At 27.2% G+C, this 23,669-nt stretch overlaps 4 protein-coding genes across 4 annotated transcripts; 2 read left to right on the plus strand and 2 right to left on the minus strand.

Moving 5' to 3' along the window:
- Positions 1–175: 175 nt before the first annotated feature.
- OCT59_021625 (uncharacterized protein) lies at positions 176–455 on the minus strand (the record flags this gene model as incomplete). Its single annotated transcript, XM_066146653.1, has 2 exons — positions 176–375; positions 452–455. 2 exons carry the CDS (start codon positions 453–455, stop codon positions 176–178), a joined length of 204 nt encoding a protein of 67 aa, XP_066005767.1.
- Positions 456–3,359: 2,904 nt separating this feature from the next.
- Positions 3,360–4,613, minus strand: OCT59_021626 (uncharacterized protein; the record flags this gene model as incomplete). The annotated part of the gene is made up of 6 exons (XM_066146654.1): positions 3,360–3,365; positions 3,447–3,636; positions 3,787–3,849; positions 3,986–4,017; positions 4,086–4,446; positions 4,543–4,613. The coding sequence occupies 6 exons, from the start codon at positions 4,611–4,613 to the stop codon at positions 3,360–3,362; spliced, it is 723 nt and encodes a 240-aa protein (XP_066005768.1).
- A 3,039-nt stretch (positions 4,614–7,652) lies between these two features.
- On the plus strand, positions 7,653–7,985 carry OCT59_021627 (uncharacterized protein; the record flags this gene model as incomplete). The annotated part of the gene is made up of 1 exon (XM_066146655.1): positions 7,653–7,985. One exon carries the CDS (start codon positions 7,653–7,655, stop codon positions 7,983–7,985), a length of 333 nt encoding a protein of 110 aa, XP_066005769.1.
- Positions 7,986–16,089: 8,104 nt separating this feature from the next.
- Positions 16,090–16,411, plus strand: OCT59_021628 (uncharacterized protein; the record flags this gene model as incomplete). The annotated part of the gene is made up of 2 exons (XM_066146656.1): positions 16,090–16,275; positions 16,346–16,411. The coding sequence occupies 2 exons, from the start codon at positions 16,090–16,092 to the stop codon at positions 16,409–16,411; spliced, it is 252 nt and encodes an 83-aa protein (XP_066005770.1).
- Positions 16,412–23,669: the final 7,258 nt, after the last annotated feature.

Consider the following 23,669-nt stretch of genomic DNA (forward strand, 5'->3'; position numbering starts at 1 on the left):
AGCTGAACTTTAGGCGAGTGGCAGCGAACTGCAGCCAAAAAATCAGCTAAAGTTCGACCAGCATTAGACCATAAATTAGCCTAAAATCGGCTAGTTGAATTTTGGCCGATTTGGACTATTTTGACCAGTGGTATTTAATATAAAAAATTGAAAATAAATAAATACACTTAAAAATTTAAAGAGTAATACTTGTCCAAATCATATTTTGAGGTGTATCATCAGGTACTATAGCTTCAGTTATAACTGGTATATTTGAAATAATTGAAGCATTTGTTTCTGAATTAATAGTTAAAGCATTCGCTTCTGAAATAAATAGTTCATCAGCAAGTTTGAAAAGCGTTAATTTACACCAGTATACACGTTGATCAACACCAGCTAGTTGTTCAACGCGATTAACAATATTAATCAACACCCGTATACTGGAATATATCAACGCATAATGTTAATATACGCATTGTTCAACTCTAATGTATAGTTCAACATATTATGCATTGTTGTTCAACGCTGTATATTAACACGATTATATATTTATATTTTTTAATTAAATTATATTATTTATTTTTACTTACCTTAGGAACTGAACCGAATACCACTATTAGTTATCTCACAATCTAACCACTGTACTACTTTACAGAAACCTTGAATTTTTAAACAATACCGAATTGATATAATAATGATGTTAAATAAATATCGTGGCGATATCGATTTGCAAATGATATCATTATGATATCGCAATGATATCATTTCAATATTAATTCAATATATCGAAATGATATCGTAAAGATATTTGTTTGAAAAAATATCAGATCGATATCATTTCGATATTGTTATAACAACAATGAATTTTTTGAAAAATGGGAAGTAAATACGATATTAATATGATATCGTTCCAACATTAATTCAATATCAATATGATATCGTAAAGATATCACTTTATAATTATCTAATCGACATCATAACGATATTGACGAAACATCAAATCGATATCATATCGATATTTCGATATTGTTATAACAATAATGAAAAATAGAAAGTAAATACGATATTAATATGATATCGTTCTAACATTAATTCAATATCAATATGATATCATAAAGATATCACTTTATAATTATCTAATCGACATCATAACGATATTGACGAAACATCAAATCGATATCATATCGATATTTCGATATTGTTATAACAATAATGAAAAATAGAAAGTAAATACAATATTAATATGATATCGTTCTAACATTAATTCAATATCAATATGATATCGTAAAGATATCACTTTATAATTATCTAATCGATATTGACAAATAACGAAACGATATCATTTTGATATTGTTATAACAATAATGATTTTTTTTAATAAATGCAATATCAATATAATATTATTTTAATATTAATTCAGTATCAAAATAATATCAAAATGATATTATCTATAAAAATATCAAATCAATCAAATATCGTTTTATAATATTTTAATAATTTGTAATCTAATTTAAAAGTTAATTTCAATAGATTTAAGTTACCGGTTATTTATTACAATAACAATTTTAATTACAGATAAAGTATACATTAGTTTAAATATTATATAACAGATAAAAAAAAATATCAATAAATCTATAATAAACTAATTCAATAAATTAGAATTATGAGTTAAATTGGTGATGTAAGTCAAAACATTATGCCTTAATACTCCAGAATCATAACTCATCAACCCAAAGTTGAGGATTAACCGGGTACCTTGCTTTAGATTCAGCGACACTGCCCAAGTTGGATGGGGTGTCACAGGTACGCTTTAAGAAGACTCGCTACGACTCTATTGCAAAAAGGATAAGTATATTCGAAAACACCAGACATAAATTCACCTCAGAAGTTTGGCGGGAAACCCCTATAAACAACTGCAGTTTCATCATTACCAAAATCATTGAATTTAGGGATACAATGAAAAAGTTCATGAGAATGATGGCTTTAAAAAAAAAATACAAATATATTCTCAACTTTGACAATTCACCCTTATTCTTTGGCCTGGAATTCTCATATGACTGCATTATTGTTGTTTGTAATTTGATCCATTGAATCCACCATAAATTGCCTGGCAAAGCGAACTTTTATTAGACAACTATAGCTTCATCAACAAACGTTGCAATGTGTTTGGACGAATGACATCCTGTTTAATAAATTTTAAATGGGCAAACGTGGACCTAAAACCCATTATAAGGTAGGCTGCAAGAAGTGCAAAGCAACCTACCTAACTCCCACGAGCAAAAATGCTAATTGGTTAGGGAATTAATTACACGCCAAACACACACAAGTTGGTATGGAGTTAAAAGTCTTACAAACTAAAAATTATTTTTGCCACTTAATTTTCCAATAATCAATGTTATAAAAAAGTTACTTACGACTTAAGCCTACTTAATTATATATAAAACGACACTTCGAACAGACAGAGCTCATGATATATGAGAATATCCCATCATGCCTATTTTAACTTTTGATTAAAGGATTTTCGTTGCATTAATTATATAAGCTTTACGCCTATATAACATAAGCTTACACCTATATAATTCAAGTCCGCCTTTTCCTATAACACACTATGCACGACGGCAAACGGTATAGGAGGAAGACTCTACTTTCAGAAAGAAAGTTTTTTTTTTTCAAAAAAAAAAAACGTACAAATAAATAGCGGTTAAATAAAATAGCTGGTTAAATTGACTTTTTAGTAATTAATAGGCCTTATAGCCTTATAATATACGCGATCATTTAATATACGCGATCATTTAATCAGACAATTTATTAAATTTGGTATTACACGAACTTGATCAACCTGATAATTGTTTAGTCTCTTTATAGGTGGATATTTCTTAAATTATCACCTGAACTTTTCAATTTTTTGCGTTTTTTTTAATCGAAGATGGAAACCGGAAAAGTATTCTGATTCAGAATTTTTTTTTAAGAAATGTGTTTGTTATTTTGTAAATTACCAGTCAGAATTGGCTTAAACTTTAAAGTTCTTACTTTACACAAATGTTACGCAAATGTATTCTTTTTGATCTGTATAAGAACGTCAAATATATAGAGATATTTAGGCCGTATATACTAAAGAAGAAACGTCATATAATAACCATTCCATTTTTAACAAAACAACAATTACTTTTTAAACTTGAAAATGTTATATCTTAGACAAACATTTTATAGTTTTATACATCCATTTTATTTTATATTATTATCACTCGACATTATGGTATAATGTTTAGAATAATGATGTTTCATATTATCATTTGCTTGTAAAATTTACTAAATTTATTCAATGTAATATCGTTATAAAATGCATAATTTTATAAAAAAATTAGAGCGTTTGCTAAGATTTATAACTATGTATAATTTAATATTATTATTAATAACTATGATTAAAGGATATGAAGTATCAGTACAGTATAAATAAAATAACTTACCGATAAAGAATCAACGATCTTATTTCCGCTCCTAGAAGGGATCGTTAATTTTTTGGTCATATTATCTAATTCTTTAACGGCGGACAAATTTTTTCCATTCCACGAAACCTTAAAGGTTTCTCTTACGAAATCAACCAAGGTATTGAATCCTCCATTTCTTGTTAATTCTGAAATATTAACAGCTACAAAGCTGTCGGCTTAAAATCTTTTGGACAAATTCTTCATCAACGTAATCTATAAGTTCCTTTTGAGATAAACTTCCAGTAGATGCTCTATAATTAAATTAATAATTAATACAAACAGCACTATTTGGTTAGCTACGAAACAATTAAATAAATACCTGTTTTTTCTTATTTCTTTAAATTCTTCTACAGAAGTTAAAATAATTTGGTTAAACTTATTTCTGAAATCGATAAAAAATTTTCAGGTTTTTTCGGGTAGCTTTTAGCTTCGTTCGAATGTATTTTTATTTTGAAAATTTTTGTTATCAACTCATCAAAAACTTCACCACGCGGACTTTTGCACGTAAAAAAAGACACTTGACACTTTCGTCCCATAGACGAATTTTATCCTAAAATATTAAAAATACATTATTTAAAAGATTTAGACATAATAAAATCATGTTAATTTAATACTTACGTATGTAATTTTACTGGATGATGAGATAGCAACATCCGTATTGTTCATTTCTAGTGCCAATCTTAAAATTTCTGGATGGTCGACGAGCCAAGCAACTATTTCTAAATTTGACTTTGATTGAAATACTTCGGGTTTTTTATGATCTTCCGTCTTACTCTCATCATCATCATCATTATCATCATCATCATCATCATCATCATCATCATCATCATCATTACTTCTTTTTTCATTTACTACTATAACTTCTTTATCAGCAGATTCGGCAGCTTCTTTATTACTATTTTTACTTTTTTTCATCAACTGATTGGCTTTCTCAATGTCAATATCTCTTCTTTTTTTCGTAATTTGTTTTCTTTTCGATCTTATTATACATATTTTTGGTATTTATTAATTATTCTTCTTACATATAACTATATAAGCAAAACTTACTATAAATTTACAAAAGAGTTATATCTACATACCTCCTTCAACTTCCATTTCTTGATTATCATCAGACGATTTATTAGGTAATTTACGTTTAGTCGTCATAATATAAAAAAAAAATATGAGCGAAAAAAAAAGTGGAACAACCTTTTTGTTTAAAAGTAGGTGATATTTATCGAGAAAATATGAATGAATAAAAAATGTAGAGCAACTTTCTTGCTCAAAAAAGTAGATGATAAATATTGAATGAACAAAAAAAAAGGGCGAGGTTATCATGATATAATTTTGAGATTTTAGCTATTGTAATTATGATTGTAGTATTTAATTGGAAAATATACATGATCTTAATATCATTGTGTATCGTGTAGAATGCAGGATCAGTTAAAAATATCAGGAGATGGAAAAACTAAAAATTATGATTTCTAGAAGATCGAAAATTAAATTTAATTAATATAAATAAATTATTACAATATCGAATTTCATTCAGTGAAATTTTTTTTTTACATGGAAGATTACCTCAAATCGATTTTACGGTTTCAAATTTATTATATTTTTCAGGCTATACGTGGAATGAGAAGAAAAATAATGGAAAGGTGAGAAGAAAAATGATTGGTAGAAGAAAAGGAGTGAGAAGAAAAATGATTGGTAGAAGAAAAGGAGTGAGAAGAAAAATGATTGGTAGAAGAAAAGGAGTGAGAAGAAATTAATGGAATATTACGTTTTGAATTTCCATTTTTATGTGTGATACGATGACATGCAAGAAAAAAAAATTTATAAGATTCTGGTACTTTCGACGGAAAAATAACTGAGCGAATGAACCATCTGATGATCCTATCTAACTAAGCCATATCTATTTAAGAGTAACTCTGGATTGATTACATAAAAAATAGATGGGATCTACAGTAGTAGACTTACAACGATATTTGAAAAATACCGATATATTGATTGAAATTGTGAAATTACTGATAGGAAAGAGTTTTAATACATATTGGTGTAATCAAATATCGGTATATAAAGTATCAACTATTCAAATAATACAAGTCATGTGCAACTAATCATTTGTTTAATTGTTCGATAATATTCCTAAAACGGAGTAAATTAAGATCGAATTAAGTTCGTTACAGTGTAAATTAAGGTAGCTTAAAATTCAGTATAATTGTAATATATCATCGCAGTGTAATATGAAATATAATCAAGGAAGGACATGCGTGATTTAAAATATTATATTTTATAATTATAAAGTATAAAGATAACATTTTAACTCATTTTTTATTAATAGAATTTGTTTATTTATTTTTATTTATATATATTAATTAATGCAGTATTACTATAATTATATTTTTAAAATAAATTGATAAATCAAAAAATTGAGTGTATTCAATGTTAAATAAATTAATTAAAGATGATTGCATTAGAACTAAAAAATTTAGGCAAGATCGTAAAAATAAAGCTCAAAGAAATCAAAAAAAAATATGTGTGTATTCAATGTTAAATAAATTAATTAAAGATGATTGCATTAGAACTAGACAGATCGTAAAAATAAAGCTAAAGAAATCAAAAAAAAATTATGTGTGTATTCATTGTTAAATAAATTAATTAAGGATGATTGCATTAGAACTAAAAAATTTAGACAAGATCGTAAAAATAAAGCTCAAAGAAATCAAAAAAAAATTATGTGTGTATTCAATGTTAAATAAATTAATTAAGGATGATTGCATTAGAACTAAAAAATTTGAACAAGATCGTAAAAATAAACTCAAAGAAATCATAATAAATTTATTATAAATATAGAGCCTTTTTCTTGACATTTTTATCAAACTAATAATATTTAATAATGGCAGCGTTAAACTTAAACGCAAATCTTCCAGTATACGTTCAGTCCATAATGATTGCTTTGCTTTGACTTAATTCAGCGTCGTCGGGCCTATCAGCCCTTATTCGCCACAACGAGGGTTACATAACAAACCAATTATGGCGTGGAATTGCTCGTGATATACGAAAGAACAAGGCATATTCGGAGCCAGAAAAGAAAACAATGTAGAGAGAAATGAAATGCGCTAAAGTTGGGGTACGAGAATTTAGAGAGATTAATAAACAGAAATCCTGAAGGATATTCCACTCGTACTCCGACTTTGTATGACGAGAGATTCCACCAGGAACTCTCTGACGAGTTTTGGAGAGTAGAGCGTAAGTATTTATTATTTAACTGATTTTTTCATTAATTCATTGCATTTATATTAATACTTGCTTTGTTTTAAGCATTAGTCGGGCCACCCGGAGAAATAGGATGGATCGTGGGGACAATACGAGTATAGAGAGCGCAGGCGGCTCGCTCCCGATCCCCCTACACCGCCAAGAGCGCAGGCGGCTCTCGTTCTCGATCTCCTGTCCACCGAGCGCAGGCGCTCATTCGTCGCCTCTCTGCTACCGAGAGCGCGCGCTCGCCGCGTCATTGATTTTTTATTTTTTATTTTATTATTTTAATATATTTTATTTTATTTTATTATTATGTTTTATTTTATTTTAATATTATGTTTTATTTTATTTTATTATTATATGTTTTATTTTATTATATGTTTTATTTTATTTAATTATTATTATGTTTATATTATTATATGTTTTATTTTATTTTATTATTATGTTTTATATTATTATATATTTTATTTTATTTTCTGATTCAATAAATGACTATTTTCGATAATATTATTTGTCATACCAATTGTCATTAACCGGTATAATTGACCCTAAATTTTGTGTAGCCAAATCGGCAGTAATTTAACCGAATTGATTACTTAATTGCATTTTTTTTTTGCCGACACACTAATAGTATTTAATAAATTTAGTTCTAATTGAATTTATAAAATTCTAATTAAATTTGAATTATTTTAAATTGTTATAAAGATGAGAAGACATAGTCACAACGCCAATAGAGCCAATTCGAATTCGAAATCGGTTTTCTTACAGCAAACCTAATGAGACAACAGATTCTGACGAGAGTGGCAATTCGTTCGCCTGTACGTTCACCTGATAACGATAACGATGACATGGACTTTCAGTATGATCATAAAGATGATTTAAGTTTTGCACATTAATGATGACGATAATGCATATGGATCAATTAATCCTCAAGACTACAATGATGAGATGATATTTTCGCAAGATAATGTCAATTCATCTGATACTGAAGAGGAAGAAGAAAGTGATAACGAATACAATTATGAAGAGGAGGAAGAGGAGGAAGATAATAATGAAAATAATGACGAAGAGGAGGAGGATGAAGGTAATAATGATGATAATAATAATCAAGTGGAAGAGGAATGTAATAACGATGAAGAGGAACGTAATTACGATGAAGAGAAACGTAATAACGATGAAGAGGAACGTAATAACGAAGAGGAAGAAATACATCAAATCGTTGAAGCGTTAGATGAAGACAAGAATACCGTTATGCAATGGTCAATTTGCACCGTACTTTGATAATTATACAACTACGGCATTATTTTGCTGGCTTCGAAACATAATGTTTCTTTGAAAGCATATGAAGATCTTGTCGATATCATTCACAATTCTCAATTTGAACCTACCCATGTGGTAAAAAATATCCGAAGATTCCAATCATGGAGAAAACGTCTTCCTCTCCTACCAATAATAACAAAGTCTAAGGTTGCTTGTCTAAACCTCTTCAAAATCCTACGATTAGTTTCGTCAAAATTTTACTATAGATTTATTATAGTTTCTGGCAGCTTTCAGCAGTTTCGGCATTTATAATAAGTTTCGGCAGTTTCGCCTTTCTCCAAAGTTTCGCCAGTTTTTTAATATAACTTTAATATAGTTTTGGCAGAATTTCGCTTTTCGGCGAAACGCCATCTTGCCTAAACCTCTAGGTTTCGGCAAGCAACCTTAACAAAGTCTATTAAAATTTCACCAAAAAAACTCCATCAACCTCACGAGGATCAAAACTTTCGTATCAACTCCCCTATAAAAAATATATATACGGTTAGTATACTGTATTTTTGTATTTTGCGAACAGTATATTTATAGTATTATTACCGTATAATTACAGTATTTTCACATACTGTATATATTCGGTATTCTGCACACCGTATCATATATACGGTTTGCATACAGTATATTTTTCCAGTTTCACCCGTATATTTTATACTTGTAAACAGTAGAAAAACCGTATGTTTTATACCAATAAACAGTATATTGTTTTATATTTTATATTGCGAACAGTATACTTTTCCAGGATAAACCGTATATTTTATACTGATAAGGCCGGGCAAAAAAAATTTTTAGATTCGGGACTAAAATTAAAATTTTAAAAATGACCCGGCCGGCCGGCATTTTTTTTTATATTTGTAAAATTTTTTTATATGTAAAATTTTTTTACGCCACATTGGCCAATAACTTATAATCACGTTATAAAATTTTTTACTATAAAAAAAAATTTCCCATTTTTCGAAAAACTGACCCGGCCGGGTCACGAGAATCTAAAATTTTTTTTTGCCCGGCCTAAACAGTACTTTTTTCCAGTTTAAACTGCATATTTTGTACTGATAAATAGTATATATTATTCAATTAAATCGTATATTTTATATTTGCAAACAGAATTTAAAATGCATTTATAATCAATAAAATTTTTATTAAATAATATTAAATATACAAATATTTTTTTATAAATAATATAAATAAAAAACTAGTATAAAATAATATACTATTTGTAAAAAAAATAATATTAGCAAAATATAAACAAAAAAAAAGAAATTTAATTAGTAATATTATCATTATTTTAAATATAAAAAAGGAATAATAAAAGGTTAGTAAAAAAAAGAAATTTAATTAGTAATATTATCATTATTTTAAATATAAAAAAGAAATAATAAAAAGTTAGTAATATTATTAATATATTAGTTAGATATAAAAAAGTAATAAAACGATAGTAGTAATGTTAGTAATATATTAAAAAAATTAAATAAAATACATAAAAGTAAAAAAAAATATAATTAATATATGTTAACATATAATATTAATGCAAAAATAAAAACATAAAACGGTGTATATATAGTTGTTTAATTAATATTGTTAAAATTCACCATTACAATTCCAGTGAGATATTAGTGAAAGTAATTGTTAATTGATATACGTGCATATCACTTTTTGTATAATTAGTAGTTTGGTACAAATATATATATTATATATTATCAAAATAAGTTTTTTATTTAATTTTTATTATTATATGTTAAAATAATTTTGGTATTCATTTTTATTGTCTTTTTTTTTCTAAAAAAAAAGAAGAGAAAAGAATATTTTTGAAAAAATAAACAAAAAATAAACAATAACGTGTTATTAATGCATGTGATCGGCGATCAGCTGAATTTTAATTGGTTAAATATAGAAATGCGAAAATTAAAAAGCAGAAGTATTTTTTTTAAAATTTAAATCATACAGATTGTTTTTAAAGTTTAATTAGTAATTTAAAAGTTCTTTTTTTTTAATAAGAAAATTTGTAAAAATTTTTCTTAATACTGCTTAATTTTTAAATTAAAGCCTTAATACTAAATTAGCTAAATTAGAATTAAGAAAAATTTGTGAGAATTTTCTTTGATACTGCTTAATTTTTAAATTAAAGCTTTAATATTAAATTAGTTAAATTAGAATTAAGCAGTATTAAGAAAAATTCGCAAGAATTTTCCTTGATACTGCTTAATTTTTAAATTAAAGCCTTAATACTATTAAATTAGTTAAATTAGAATTAACATATGGGCTGATTTATGGAATTAAGTTTTTATATTCAAAAAACTAACTTTATTAAGAAAATGCTAATACAATTTACATGAAAATGATAGATTCACACCGCTGATATAAATAAAATTGATTTGATTATATTATTTTTTGATTTTTTTAATAAGGGAGCTTACACATATTATGTAATTATTATAGGGGGGGAGGGGGGTAGTTAAAATTTTACGTTACACTTATTTAAATCATATGATTTATAAATATTATAATTTGATTGGTTATGAAATCTAACAGGGGGGGGGGGGGGGTAAGGTTTATAATAAAATGAATATTACGTGATATGTGTAACTCCCCTAATATCATTAAAATTAAAAAATTTAAATATAATTGTCATGACAAAATATTGAATAACTTAACGTGTATGTGTGCTAGACGAATGAATTTATATTCATTAGAAAGAGGTAATCAAGAGCTATCCATAAACCAAATATCACATGAATTGGATCACAAGTTGCTGAATAATTACGTTCAATATATTTATTTTTAACCTTTGACTTTGATCGTTAATATCTTCACATCTAGTAATTCGATTTGAATAATCTTTTTTCGTTCAGGTAGAGTAGATTCTGGGCTTTCATATGAATATAAATATATGTGTTTAGCATACATGTGCGCCGAGATATTAACGATTTTGTTAATTGAATAAAACTCTGACACAAAAATTTTTAAAATTATAATTCTTACCAAAAGATGATCTTTACAGGTATTATTGGGCTCTTTTTACTTTACTTAACAAGTTTTTATTTGCCATTTCTGTTTTAAATTGAATAAATTAATAAAATCAATTTTAAAAAGTAATTAACAAGTAGAATAAAATTAGTATAGTAAAAAACAAAAAAAACATCTCAAAAACTCTAAATCATAACTCACATTTTTATTTTGTATATATTTTTACTAAAAAAAAGAAGGAAATAAGGTTAAAAATAAATGAAAAAAGATTTTTCTTATTAATAAAATTATTAATATTTGTTTTCTTACTTACTGATTAAAAAAAACCTGCTATATATGCCTATAAACTTTTCTAAGTCACCTAACAAAAATCTGATTGAAAAGTGATTGAAAAGTGATTGAAAAAGAAAGTAGTTGCCATTGTTATTTTTGAATAAACGTTAAAAAATTTTTTTTTTATTTTTTGATAGATTTAGATCATCTGATTATGTAACACATACAATTTAAGCTTGTGAAACATAATTCTTGTTAAAATGTGCAAATCTTTATGTTTGGCTAATTTCACGAATTGGCAGATATAAGCAGTATTAAGAAAAATTCGCAAGAATTTTCCTTGATACTGCTTAATTTTTAAATTAAAGCCTTAATACTAAATTAGTTAAATTAGAATTAAGCAGTATTAAGAAAAATTCGCAAGAATTTTCCTTGATACTGCTTAATTTTTAAATTAAAACCTTAATACTAAATTAGTTAAATTAGAATTAAGCAGTATTAAGAAAAATTCTTGCGAATTTTCCTTGATACTGCTTAATTTTTAAATTAAAGCCTTAATACTAAATTAGTTAAATTAGAATTAAGCAGTATCAAGGAAAATTCGCAAGAATTTTCCTTGATACTGCTTAATTTTTTAAATCAAAGCCTTAATACTAAATTAGTTAAATTAGAATTAAGCAGTATTAAGAAAAATTCGCAAGAATTTTCCTTGATACTGCTTAATTTTTAAATTAAAGCCTTAATACTAAATTAGTTAAATTAGAATTAAGCAGTATTAAGAAAAATTCGCAAGAATTTTCCTTCGATACTGCTTAATTTTTAAATTAAAACCTTAATACTAAATTAGTTAAATTAGAATTAAGCAGTATTAAGAAAAATTCGCAGAATTTTCCTTGATACTGCTTAATTTTTAAATTAAAACCTTAATACTAAATTGGTTAAATTAGAATTAAGTAGTATTAAGAAAAAATTTATGAGAATTTTCCTTAATACTGCTTAATTTTTAAATTATAATTTATAAAAATGATTTATAATTGAGTTTTGAATTTAGTATTATCAATCGGACTTTGAACTTAAAAATTAAACAGTATTAACAAAAATTCTTGTGAATTTTTTAATAATTGTGATTTTACATCAGTGAGTTTTTGGGTAGTATATATTAGCAGATACTAGTATTGTTTGATGCTTTAAAGTGTAGAAAAACTTCTCTATCACGTCAAATAAATAAAAATTGGCTGATTTTAGCTATATTTGTCCGATTTGTGACTTTTTACAGCTGTATTACCAATTCTTAACCACATTTTTCAGTTTTTTCACTATACAAAAAAATTGTATATACATTATGAAATATATATTTTTATAAAAAATTATATTGTAATATTGAATTAAAATTTAAAAAATATTTTATTAAGCAATATTAAATAAAAAACTAATCTTAAATAATTAAATTTTAAACAAAATACATTAAGAATATAAATTTACTTGTAATTTAATGTAATACGCACAATTATAAAAAATTAATAACTCCACAAATATTAACTGTGCCTTCATTAAAATAAATATTCAAGTAGATTCTAAGCTGCTGAACAATTTTTAATTATTAAAAGAAGTCGATTTACTTTGGCTAAAGTGCTTAAAATACGCTCTGAAGTAACAAAATGGAAAAAATAAAATTTGTAAATGAGTACCGTTGTGAAAATCGTGAATAACTCATCAGGTATTAACTGTACCTTCGTAAAAATTAATATTCAAGTAGATTTTGACCTGCCGAACAACATTCAATTAATAAAAGAAGTCGATTTACTTTGACTAAAGTGCTCAAAATACGCTCTGAAGTGACAAAACGGAAAAAAATAAAATTCGTAAATGAGTACCATTGTGAAAATCGTGAATAACTCATCAGGTATTAACTGTACCTTCGTGAAAATTAATATTCAAGTAGATTTTGACATGCTAAACAACTTTGCATTAATAAAAGAAGTCGATTTGCTTTGACTAAAGTGCTCAAAATACGCTCTGAAGTGACAAAACGGAAAAAATAAAATTCGTAAATGAGTACCATTGTGAAAATCGTGAATAACTCATCAAGTATTAACTGTACCTTCGTGAAAATTAATATTCAAGTAGATTTTGACATGCTAAACAACTTTCAATTAATATAAGAAGTTGGTTTACTTTGGATAAAGTGCTCAAAATACGCTCTGGAGTGACAAAATGAAAAAAATAAAAGTCGTGAATGAGTACTGTTGTGAAAATTGTAAATAACTCATCAAGTATTAACTGTACCTTCGTGAAAATTAATATCCAAGTAGATTTTAACCTGCCGAACAACTTACAATTAATATAAGAAGTTGATTTACTTTGGCTAAAGATCTCAAAATACGCTCTGAAGGTAAAAAAATTTGTAACTTAATACTACTGTATAATATAAAAAATGTAAATAATTCCAAAAATATTAACTGTACTTTTATGATCTTAACAGTTTTAAACTTACTAAACTACTTTTAATTAAAAGAATAAGATTTACTTCAGCCAAAATGCTCAAACCATACTTTGAAATATATGTAAAAAAAATATAATATTTGTTTATATTTTAAATTATGAGTTATTTAATTTAAATGTATTTATATTTAAGAAAAAAAATATTTTAATTCTATTTTATAAAGTATTTAAAAAGTATTTTAGTAAAGTTTTTAAGGCAAAAAAATAATTATAACAGAAATAAAAAAAAAAATCTAAGTTAATAAATAAATATTAAACCGTAATACATAATCACATGTTACATATTAAAATCGAAAAATCCTATTACAAATAACCAAAAATCGACAATTTCATGTTAAAAATCAGAAATATTATATTAAAATCAGAAATATTTATTAAAATCGGAAATATTATATTAAAATTGCCAAAAAATCAGACAGCCATATTAAAAAGGGCAAAAATCTGATTTTTATTTATTTGACCTGTATATATCTGTAGAAAATATGTTATAAACGTATGAATTTTAATATACTGTAGAATAATACGAATACCGTATCCTTTATTTACAATATTTTTGTGAACCGTATACAAAATACCGATATACAGTAGAAATGATATACGTTATGACGTATGAATTTAATATACCGTATCACACAGTATGTTTACCGTATACTTTATTGTATTTTTTACTAAGCACATTTTGCGAACAGTATACATTATACTGATATGCCGTATGTAAAAATGCAAACTGTATCAAAAATACGTATATACAGTATAAAAACCGTATACAAATTTTTTATAAAAGCTCTCAATTAGTGAAATTATATGGCGTGTTCTTAATAATCCGATGCTAATGAAGCATATGTATTTTGGACCCGGCATTAATTCTAAAGAAAAATCAGAATTTTGGCATGGAAATTTATGGGGGGAATCCCCACTTTTTGGACAACACGAAATATTAATATCAGAAGGTTATAAATTAATACACTTTGATACAATTATAATTTATTATCATTGATAATATTTATTAAAGTTATTTATTTTTAATAAATAGTATTGTGCCGATCTGGTAATTTTGTTTACTATCATGATGATAATGGTCAAAAAAAACTTGGAAGATTAAGATCAATTTTAAAAAATCATAATGGATATTATCAGTTACGAATTCAAAAAATTTTGGAATATAGTGATTTACCCGGAAATTTAAAAGGGTTACCAAGACAACGTCGTTTTATTACCGGTGAAGTATGGTTACAAGACGAACTATTTTTAATTATAATGACTTCTCAAATTTTAGAAAAAGAACTATATTGACGATGTTTCAACATCAAAATATTCCTGATGGTTCATTGCGGATTAGTGAAATAATTTATAAATGTAATGACCGTTGGCACGTTCGTAATGTAAAGCTTTCATACCTACATCCATCTGATTACATTTCTATTAGAAATCCACCATCATCATCTATGCCAATCTATAAGCTGTTTTTAGATCTTTATTATGATGATTTTGGTACATTTAGAAATGTATACCATTCTCTAGATGGTGTTTATGTACAGTTTGGAAATATGCCAGCACATCAAAGAAAGCTAATAAAGAACCATTTTGTTATTTTGGGTTTATCCCATTTGGAGGAAAATTTGACGAATTTACGATACCATTCATTTCAGAAATGAAGGAATTGAGAAAGGAAAGGTGATGACTGTCCAAGGACAAGATGCATGGATAATTGCTGGTTTAGGCGTTGTTACGGCAGATTTACCTCGAAGGTAACGATATGACAGGAGTACAAGGTATTTTTTCAACTTAGTTAATAATATAATAATATAATTTTATGACAACTATTAAAATTGTTTAAAAAATAAATTTAGACATAATGCAAATAAGGGTTGTCGTACTTGTAAAACTACTAAAGAATCATTGAGTGCTCACAATCAGGATATCGTAACAACATTACGTTATCATCATATTACAGATGAAGAAATCTTAAAAATTTCTCGCAGACTATAATGTCGTTAAGAGATCAACTTTGTACGGAATATGGTTTACGATCATTACCTAGTATTTTAGATAAATTAAAAAGGGAAAGACATTTACAGACGCCGCAGGATGTTTATCATGCGACTGCAGGAAAGATTGGGCGGCTACTAAAATTAACTTGTGAATTATTTTCACGGTAAGGAGAAGATAATTTTATCGAAATTTGGAAAAATTTTGAAATCCCAAAAAGATGGACTTCGCTTACCAAATCCGATTACTCACTACAATAGTTTTATGATGTCGGATTTACTTAGATTAGCTATGATTATGCCATTTTTGTTAAACCAGTTTTTAAAAGAATCAAGTATCAAACGTAATGAAACAGCCTACGATTGAACAAAGAATTGATGCATTTCGAGTTAGTTCAGTTCCAAAAATTATTATATCTTGTTGGATACATGTTGCAAAAACTATGAAAGCGGTTTTTAACAAGAAATTTACATCAGATAGCTATGAGGAATTGCTACAATGTCTTGAAGAAGAGTTTTCAATCCTTCCAAAGGTATAATTACAAATTTGATATTGAAATGTGGAATAATTTCAAATAATTAACAATATTTTACTTTTTATAGGTTTTTGTAAATTTTGTTAATTTACCAAATATACACGTTAATATGCATCTTTTTGATGCGTGCTAAAACCTTTGAACACTTATTAATACCCAAGTTGGTATAAAAGAAATGGTCCATCGTATTTTTAAGGGGATGGTACCAAAAACTAATTGCAAAAACATAGATTTAGATTTATTAAAGCGTTACAATACTTTATTTGCAATTTGACATTTAGCAGATGGTGGTATTGATCCAAGATTTAATAGATCTTGTACTGGATTTACAAATTCAAATTTTGGACAATTATTTTTAAATTGGTATGTTACAGAAGATAAATATTTAACTGAAGCAACTGAACAAGTTCAAGACGATGATGATGATACAAAAAGTAAGTATTTTATTGCATATAATATACATGTTTGATATTTATATTTACTAATCTTTTAATTTAGTTATATCTCCAGTAAACTTTATTTCCAATATTTCATTAAAAAAAAGAATGCCAAAGAGGAACGTGATAAACTTCTTTTAACTTTACATAATTTTAAAACTGAATTGTTTTTATCTTATGTGGATATGAAGTTTGAGGCGGCACTTATAAACTCTTCAATTAGTTGGTACAAATTTGCATCATATATGATTGAAGAAGAAAATGGTATCCTTTCAAAAGTTCACCTACATCTCGATGATTTTATCACAATTTATGAAGAAGATCACGAAGAATCTTATGCAATAATCAAAGGTATCTTTCAACATAAGGGTAACAATAACAAATATTATGCATTTATTGTTGTAGATTGGTTTGAAGATACTATGGTTGAACATTCAGTATTAAAATGTCCACTTTACCGTCTCCAAGCAACAGGAGATAAATGGAGACGTATTTTTCCAATTACTGTAATAGATAATGTTCAAAAAGTACATTTTATTCATAATTGTAATTCAGAAAGGTGCCAACTACCAAATCACGATACTACAAATAGAATTTGGATAAAAAATAATTTTTATTTTACAGCCATATAATTATATTAATTATATAAATATAATAAAATAATTATTTTAATTTGTATCGTATAAAATTTTAACCAATAAAATCATATGCACGATGTAATAATAAATTAAAATTAACCAATTAAAATCACTTTAATTACATGCATGTGATATCATGCATGTGATATCTAAAAATAGCTAAAATTCGCGTTTATTAATGAGATTTTTTTTGTTTATTTTCAAAAATACGCTTTTCTTTTCGTCTTTTATATTAATACTTTACGGTATTTTAGTTCGTCTCTTCTTTTTTCTTTTTAAAGTATACTTTAATTATCTTTTTACAATATTAACAATACTTTGGGACACTTTAGTTTATATATTCAACATAGTAAGACACCCACATACGAAAAGCAAGAATAAAAGCAAGAATAAAGAAAAGAAAATGTACCCGCCACTCACATACAAAAGAAAAGAATAAAAGAAAGGAAAAATGTACCCACCTACCCACATACAAAAGAGAAAAAAGCCGTTTTTTAAATAAATAGTGGAGCTGTTAAGCAAGGTATGAAAATAGGATATACGCGTATTTTTCATATTTTTTTTACAATATGTTGTGGTTTGAATATTTTTTTGTTAGACTGTGGTATAAATGTGAATATATTTTTCAACGGCCATGTATCTATTGCTTGTTAAATATATTTGCAATTTCTTTTGTAATATTTGCTTTAGCCTGGAAGAAAATGTTGTAAAATAGGGCTGGATATTTATGGCATTTTCCGCCTTCCAATTACTTTGTCCGGGGGTAGCCTGACAATTTGTCGTTGTCTGTCAGTCGTAGCAACCAGCATTTTTTTACAATATTATGATTTTAAGAAACAAAACACTTTCAAAAAAATTTAAAGAAAGAACTAACTTAAAAATATTATCATTTTTATTATTCTTTACAAAATCCCGGAATTACCTGCTCTAACTATTATCCCAAGGTTATGTATTAAATTTTAAATATATTTTACAAAGAGTACATTTTATTAATCATGATTGTTTTTTTTATTTTTTTTATATATATATATATATATTTTAAAATTGAAAATGACGTATCCATCCACTCACATACGAGAAGAAAAGAATAAAAAAGAGAAGAAAAGAATAAAAAAAAGGAAGAAAAGAAACGTACTCCACTCACCCATAATAATCCACTAATAAAAAATTATTATTATTAATGTATAATAAATAATAAACATATATTACAATAAAAATATTTTTGTGATGTTAATTCGGTGTTAATATAATATCATTACGATGTAGTTACGATATTAAATAAATGTAAAACATTTTTTGTAATATTAATTCGATATTAATATGATATTATTATGATGTAGTTACGATATCAAATAAAATTGTAATATTAATTCAATGTTAATACGACATCACTACGATGTGGCTACGATATCAAATAGATGTAAAATATTTTTAATATTTTTGCAATATTAATTCGATGTTAATATGATATCACTATGATATGGCTACGATGTGGTTACGATATCAAATAAAATGTCAAATATTTTGCAATATTAATTCGATGTTAATATGATATCACTACGATGTGGTTACGATATCAAATAAAATGTCAAATATTTTGTAATATTAATTCAATATTAATACGACATCACTACGATGTGGTTACGATATCAAATAGATAAAATATTTTTGAATATTAATTCGATGTTAATATGATATCAATACGATGTGATTACGATATTAAATAAAATGTCAAATATTTTGTAATATTAATTCAATGTTAATACGACATCACTACGATGTGGTTACGATATCAAATAGATGTAAAATATTTTTGCAATATTAATTCGATGTTAATATGATATCACTACGATGTGGTTACGATATCAAATAAAATGTCAAATATTTTGTAATATTAATTCAATGTTAATACGACATGGTTACGATATCAAATAAATGTCAAATATTTTTGTAATATTAATTCAATGTTAATACGACATCACTACGATGTGATTACGTGATAATATTTACATCGCATAATGATCGCTGCGATATCGCAGAGATATCGAACTAATCAATGTCGAATAAATATAGTTACGACTAATTTAATGACGTCGAATCTATTTTTTATCAAAATATCGTAATGATATCGTAATGATATCATTGCAATATCTAATCAATATCGATTGTAAACTCCAAGTTTCAGCAAAGTATATATATTTTAAAATTGAAAATGACGTATCCATCCACTTACATACGAAAGAAAAGAATAAAAAAGAGAAGAAAAGAATAAAAAAAAGGAAGAAAAGAAACGTACTCCACTCACCCATAATAATCCACTAATAAAAAATTATTATTATTAATGTATAATAAATAAATGTAAAACATTTTTTGTAATATTAATTCGATATTAATATGATATTATTATGATATAATTAATAAAATGTCAAATATTTTGTAATATTAATTCAATGTTAATACGACATCACTACGATGTGATTACGATATCAAATAAAATGTCAAATATTTTGTAATATTAATTCAATATTAATACGACATCACTACGATGTGGTTACGATATTAAATAGATGTAAAATATTTTTGCAATATTAATTCGATGTTAATATGATATCACTACGATGTGGTTACGATATCAAATAGATAAAATATTTTTGAATATTAATTCGATGTTAATATGATATCAATACGATGTGATTACGATATCAAATAAAATGTCAAATATTTTGTAATATTAATTCAATGTTAATACGACATCACTACGATGTGGTTACGATATCAAATAGATGTAAAATATTTTTGCAATATTAATTCGATGTTAATATGATATCAATACGATGTAATTACGATATCAAATAAAATGTCAAATATTTTGTAATATTAATTCAATGTTAATACGACATCACTACGATGTGGTTACGATATCAAATAGATGTAAAATATTTTTGCAATATTAATTCGATGTTAATATGATATCACTACGATGTGGTTACGATATCAAATAAAATGTCAAATATTTTGTAATATTAATTCAATGTTAATACGACATGGTTACGATATCAAATAAATGTCAAATATTTTTGTAATATTAATTCAATGTTAATACAACATCACTATGATGTGATTACGTGATAATATTTACATCGCATAATGATCACTGCGATATTGCAGAGATATCGAACTAATCAATGTCGAATAAATATAGTTACGACTAACTTAACGACGTCGAATCTATTTTTATCAAAATATCGTAATGATATCGTAATGATATTATTGCAATATCTAATCAATATCGATTGTAAACTCCAAGTTTCAGCAAAGTTTGTCTACCTCTTTTCGTTTTTTAGGTGCTTGGTTTTGTCTTTCGGCTTCTTCTCGCTTTGTGCATAATCAAGCTACTTCTATGGTTAAAGACATGGCTACTTTACTTAGCCCTAAAAAGCTTTTGGCACAACATGTGGCCTATCTTTATAATGTTGTCCTACTTCTGAGGCTTGAATTTCGCCTACAAACTACATTATTTGCTGAATCTACGATTAATCGTATGGTTTTCCCAATGCTTTTCCTTATTTGACAGAAGGTTGGTTTTGCTTCAGTCACTCCTCTCTCTGCGCTTTTCACATTATTGCCATTCTCAATCCAACAAGCATTTGGCCGATTTTTATCATCTCATGTGGCTTCATGGCAAAGAATTTTTTCCCACCCTTCATATAAGCTCTTTGCCAATTATATGATTACTTATCTCCAAGGCTTCCTGGATTGTGATGCCTGTCCTTCTACTATTGACTTGGAACTATGGTCTCATACCTTTTCCCTTCAGACACATTCTTTATTTAATTCTTTATTGTTCTCTTCTCGACTAAATATCACGTGGTCGTTATCGTTCCGACTTCTGAGGAAAGATCTGTGTCCGGCGATTTCACTCTGATCTATTTATCCAAAAGCTTTATTTATTTCCATGAAAAATATTCAAAAGAATTTCGGCACTCGTTTCCTTGCCCAATTGGTTACTCCGTATGGCTCTCGACTTTTCTCATGGAAAGATTTACACTTTCTTAAACAAGTTTCAAACAAAGGATCTGTGCCTGCTTGGTTTAATTATTTATTTAATCTTGTTGTTCTTTCTAATTCTTCTTCCTTTTTTGTTTCACCGCAATTTAGAATACCTAATTCGCATACTGTAGCTTCTATTTCTTTTATAGATACTAGTCAGAATTATTTGTTTAATCCTCAATGGACTATTTCTTTTAATCGCAATACTAACTCTTTTCTCGTTGGCCATGTGGTTATTACCTATCCTGCTCCGCGAAATGAAGCTCTTATTTCACATTGGATTGCGTCATCTGTTGATGACTTATTGTCCGATTTCACTGCATGCCAAGGTTGTGCCTCTGCTATTTCGCGATCCTCTACCTCCAAGACATTGATTAAACGATGTCCCTCTGAAAAATGTTTTTCTTATGTGCCTTTATCAAATCTTATCTGTTACCCCACAAAGCCTCGTACTTATATACATGCGGACACTTGTTCGGTTTTACTTTCCGTCTCGTTAGGCTATGCCAAATCTCTACTATTATTTCATTTTTTTGCCCCAGTTTGATCATTTTTTATGAATGGTCAAGTGTCTAGGATCTCTGATATTCAACTTCCTTCTTCGGTGTCTACACTTTATGTTGATGGCTCTTTCTTTCCTCTCTCTAGTCATTCAACACCTTCGATGGCTTATGCATGGACTGCTATCGATTCTGATGGATTTATTCTTGAATCTCATTATAATACCATTCCTTCTCTTTTTCCTTCTGCTTTACGTTCAGAAGTTTTTGCTTTATTACATGGACTGGACTTCCTCCCTCAGAATACCAAGATTACTGTTGCCACTGATTGTGCCCAATTGCTTTCTTTATGGTCTTCATACGTGGAAACTCCTTTTGTTCCTCGAATGCTTAAAGAATCTAACCACCTCTTGTGGTCCTCCATGAGATATATTGTCTCGCAAAAGACCCGGATGTTACATCGATCGCGTTCGCTCATGCCTGATGACCCTTTGAATAATCATGTGGATGCATTAGCTAAAGCTGCTCATACAGACTCGCAAATTTCCTCTTAGTCTTTGTTTGAACCTTTAGCCCCTTGTATTTTACAATTTAATTCCTTATCTGTGGATATGAATATTTGGAAATTTATTAGTAACATCTTTGACGCCAAGAGCCTTTTGACTCTTGCTGTATTACCAAGATTTAATTTTAATTCTCCTATTTTGGATATCAATTGGGCATTGCAAAATTTTTAAAGTATTAACAACAATAAACAAATTTTCTCCCATCGAACGACTGTTCTTGAATTTCATGCCTCCATATTAAAATATTATTAGATACGCTTCCGACGCTTACAACTCTTCGAGAGACGAAAGCCTTGTCTCTACGATCCAAGTTGGCTTTGTTCCTTAGTGCAACTCCTTTCCAGAAACTTTAGACCACTTGTGGACTTGTCCTTATATTTTACCTGAATTTAGTTCTCTTAATACTTTCAAAATACTTCTATAGTTCTATTGGATCTTCAGACCAATTATCTTGATAACCTTCTTTCCGCGTCTCCTTTAATACCTTTGCCGGATTCTTTTGTTGATAAATTTACGGCTATTGACTATTGGAAATGTGACCCTCCTTCGATTTCCTGCCTGCGACTCGCACGCGGACTTATACCGATGTCCCTTACAGGTTTCCTTAGAACCTATTTTTCACCATCTACTATTTGGTCTATCTTAGATAAGCCTTTACACAACTTTCATTTTGACCTTTATGTTCAAATCTGGTTGTGTCGTTCTGTTTTTTTTCATCATTGGGAATCAGCTCAAAACATCACTAATAAAATGAAATCGTCTGCCAATGGGCCTTCTTCTACTTCTCACCTTTCCTTTATTATTTCTCCTGATTCTTTGACACCTTCCTTGGCGACAGTTTCCTTGGATTCCTGGGTTTCTTGGGTTTCCTCTTCTATAATCTGTGGTGGATCTTGGATTTCGCACTTGGATTTTTGGCGCCGCTTAACAGTTCAGCCTCTACTTAGGATTTCTTTTGGGTAACGGATTGGATCTTAGGGCATGTTGGATAGTTGACTCACACTGGCCTTCGGGTAAAGTTGGGGTAGATACGTATTCTGTAATAGTTTAGTTTTTCTTTACTTAATTTTATTTTGTTTAGATTTCTTTACTTGTATGAATCGTGAAGCTAGTTCTTTTATTTTTTATGTTTATTTTTATATATTTCATGTTTGTAATATTGTTCGATTTGATTATTGTACTTTTCGTTTAAAATTATAA

Source organism: Rhizophagus irregularis, chromosome 30 (assembly GCF_026210795.1).
Source record: "Rhizophagus irregularis chromosome 30, complete sequence".
Classification (NCBI taxonomy): Eukaryota; Fungi; Glomeromycota; class Glomeromycetes; order Glomerales; family Glomeraceae; genus Rhizophagus; species Rhizophagus irregularis.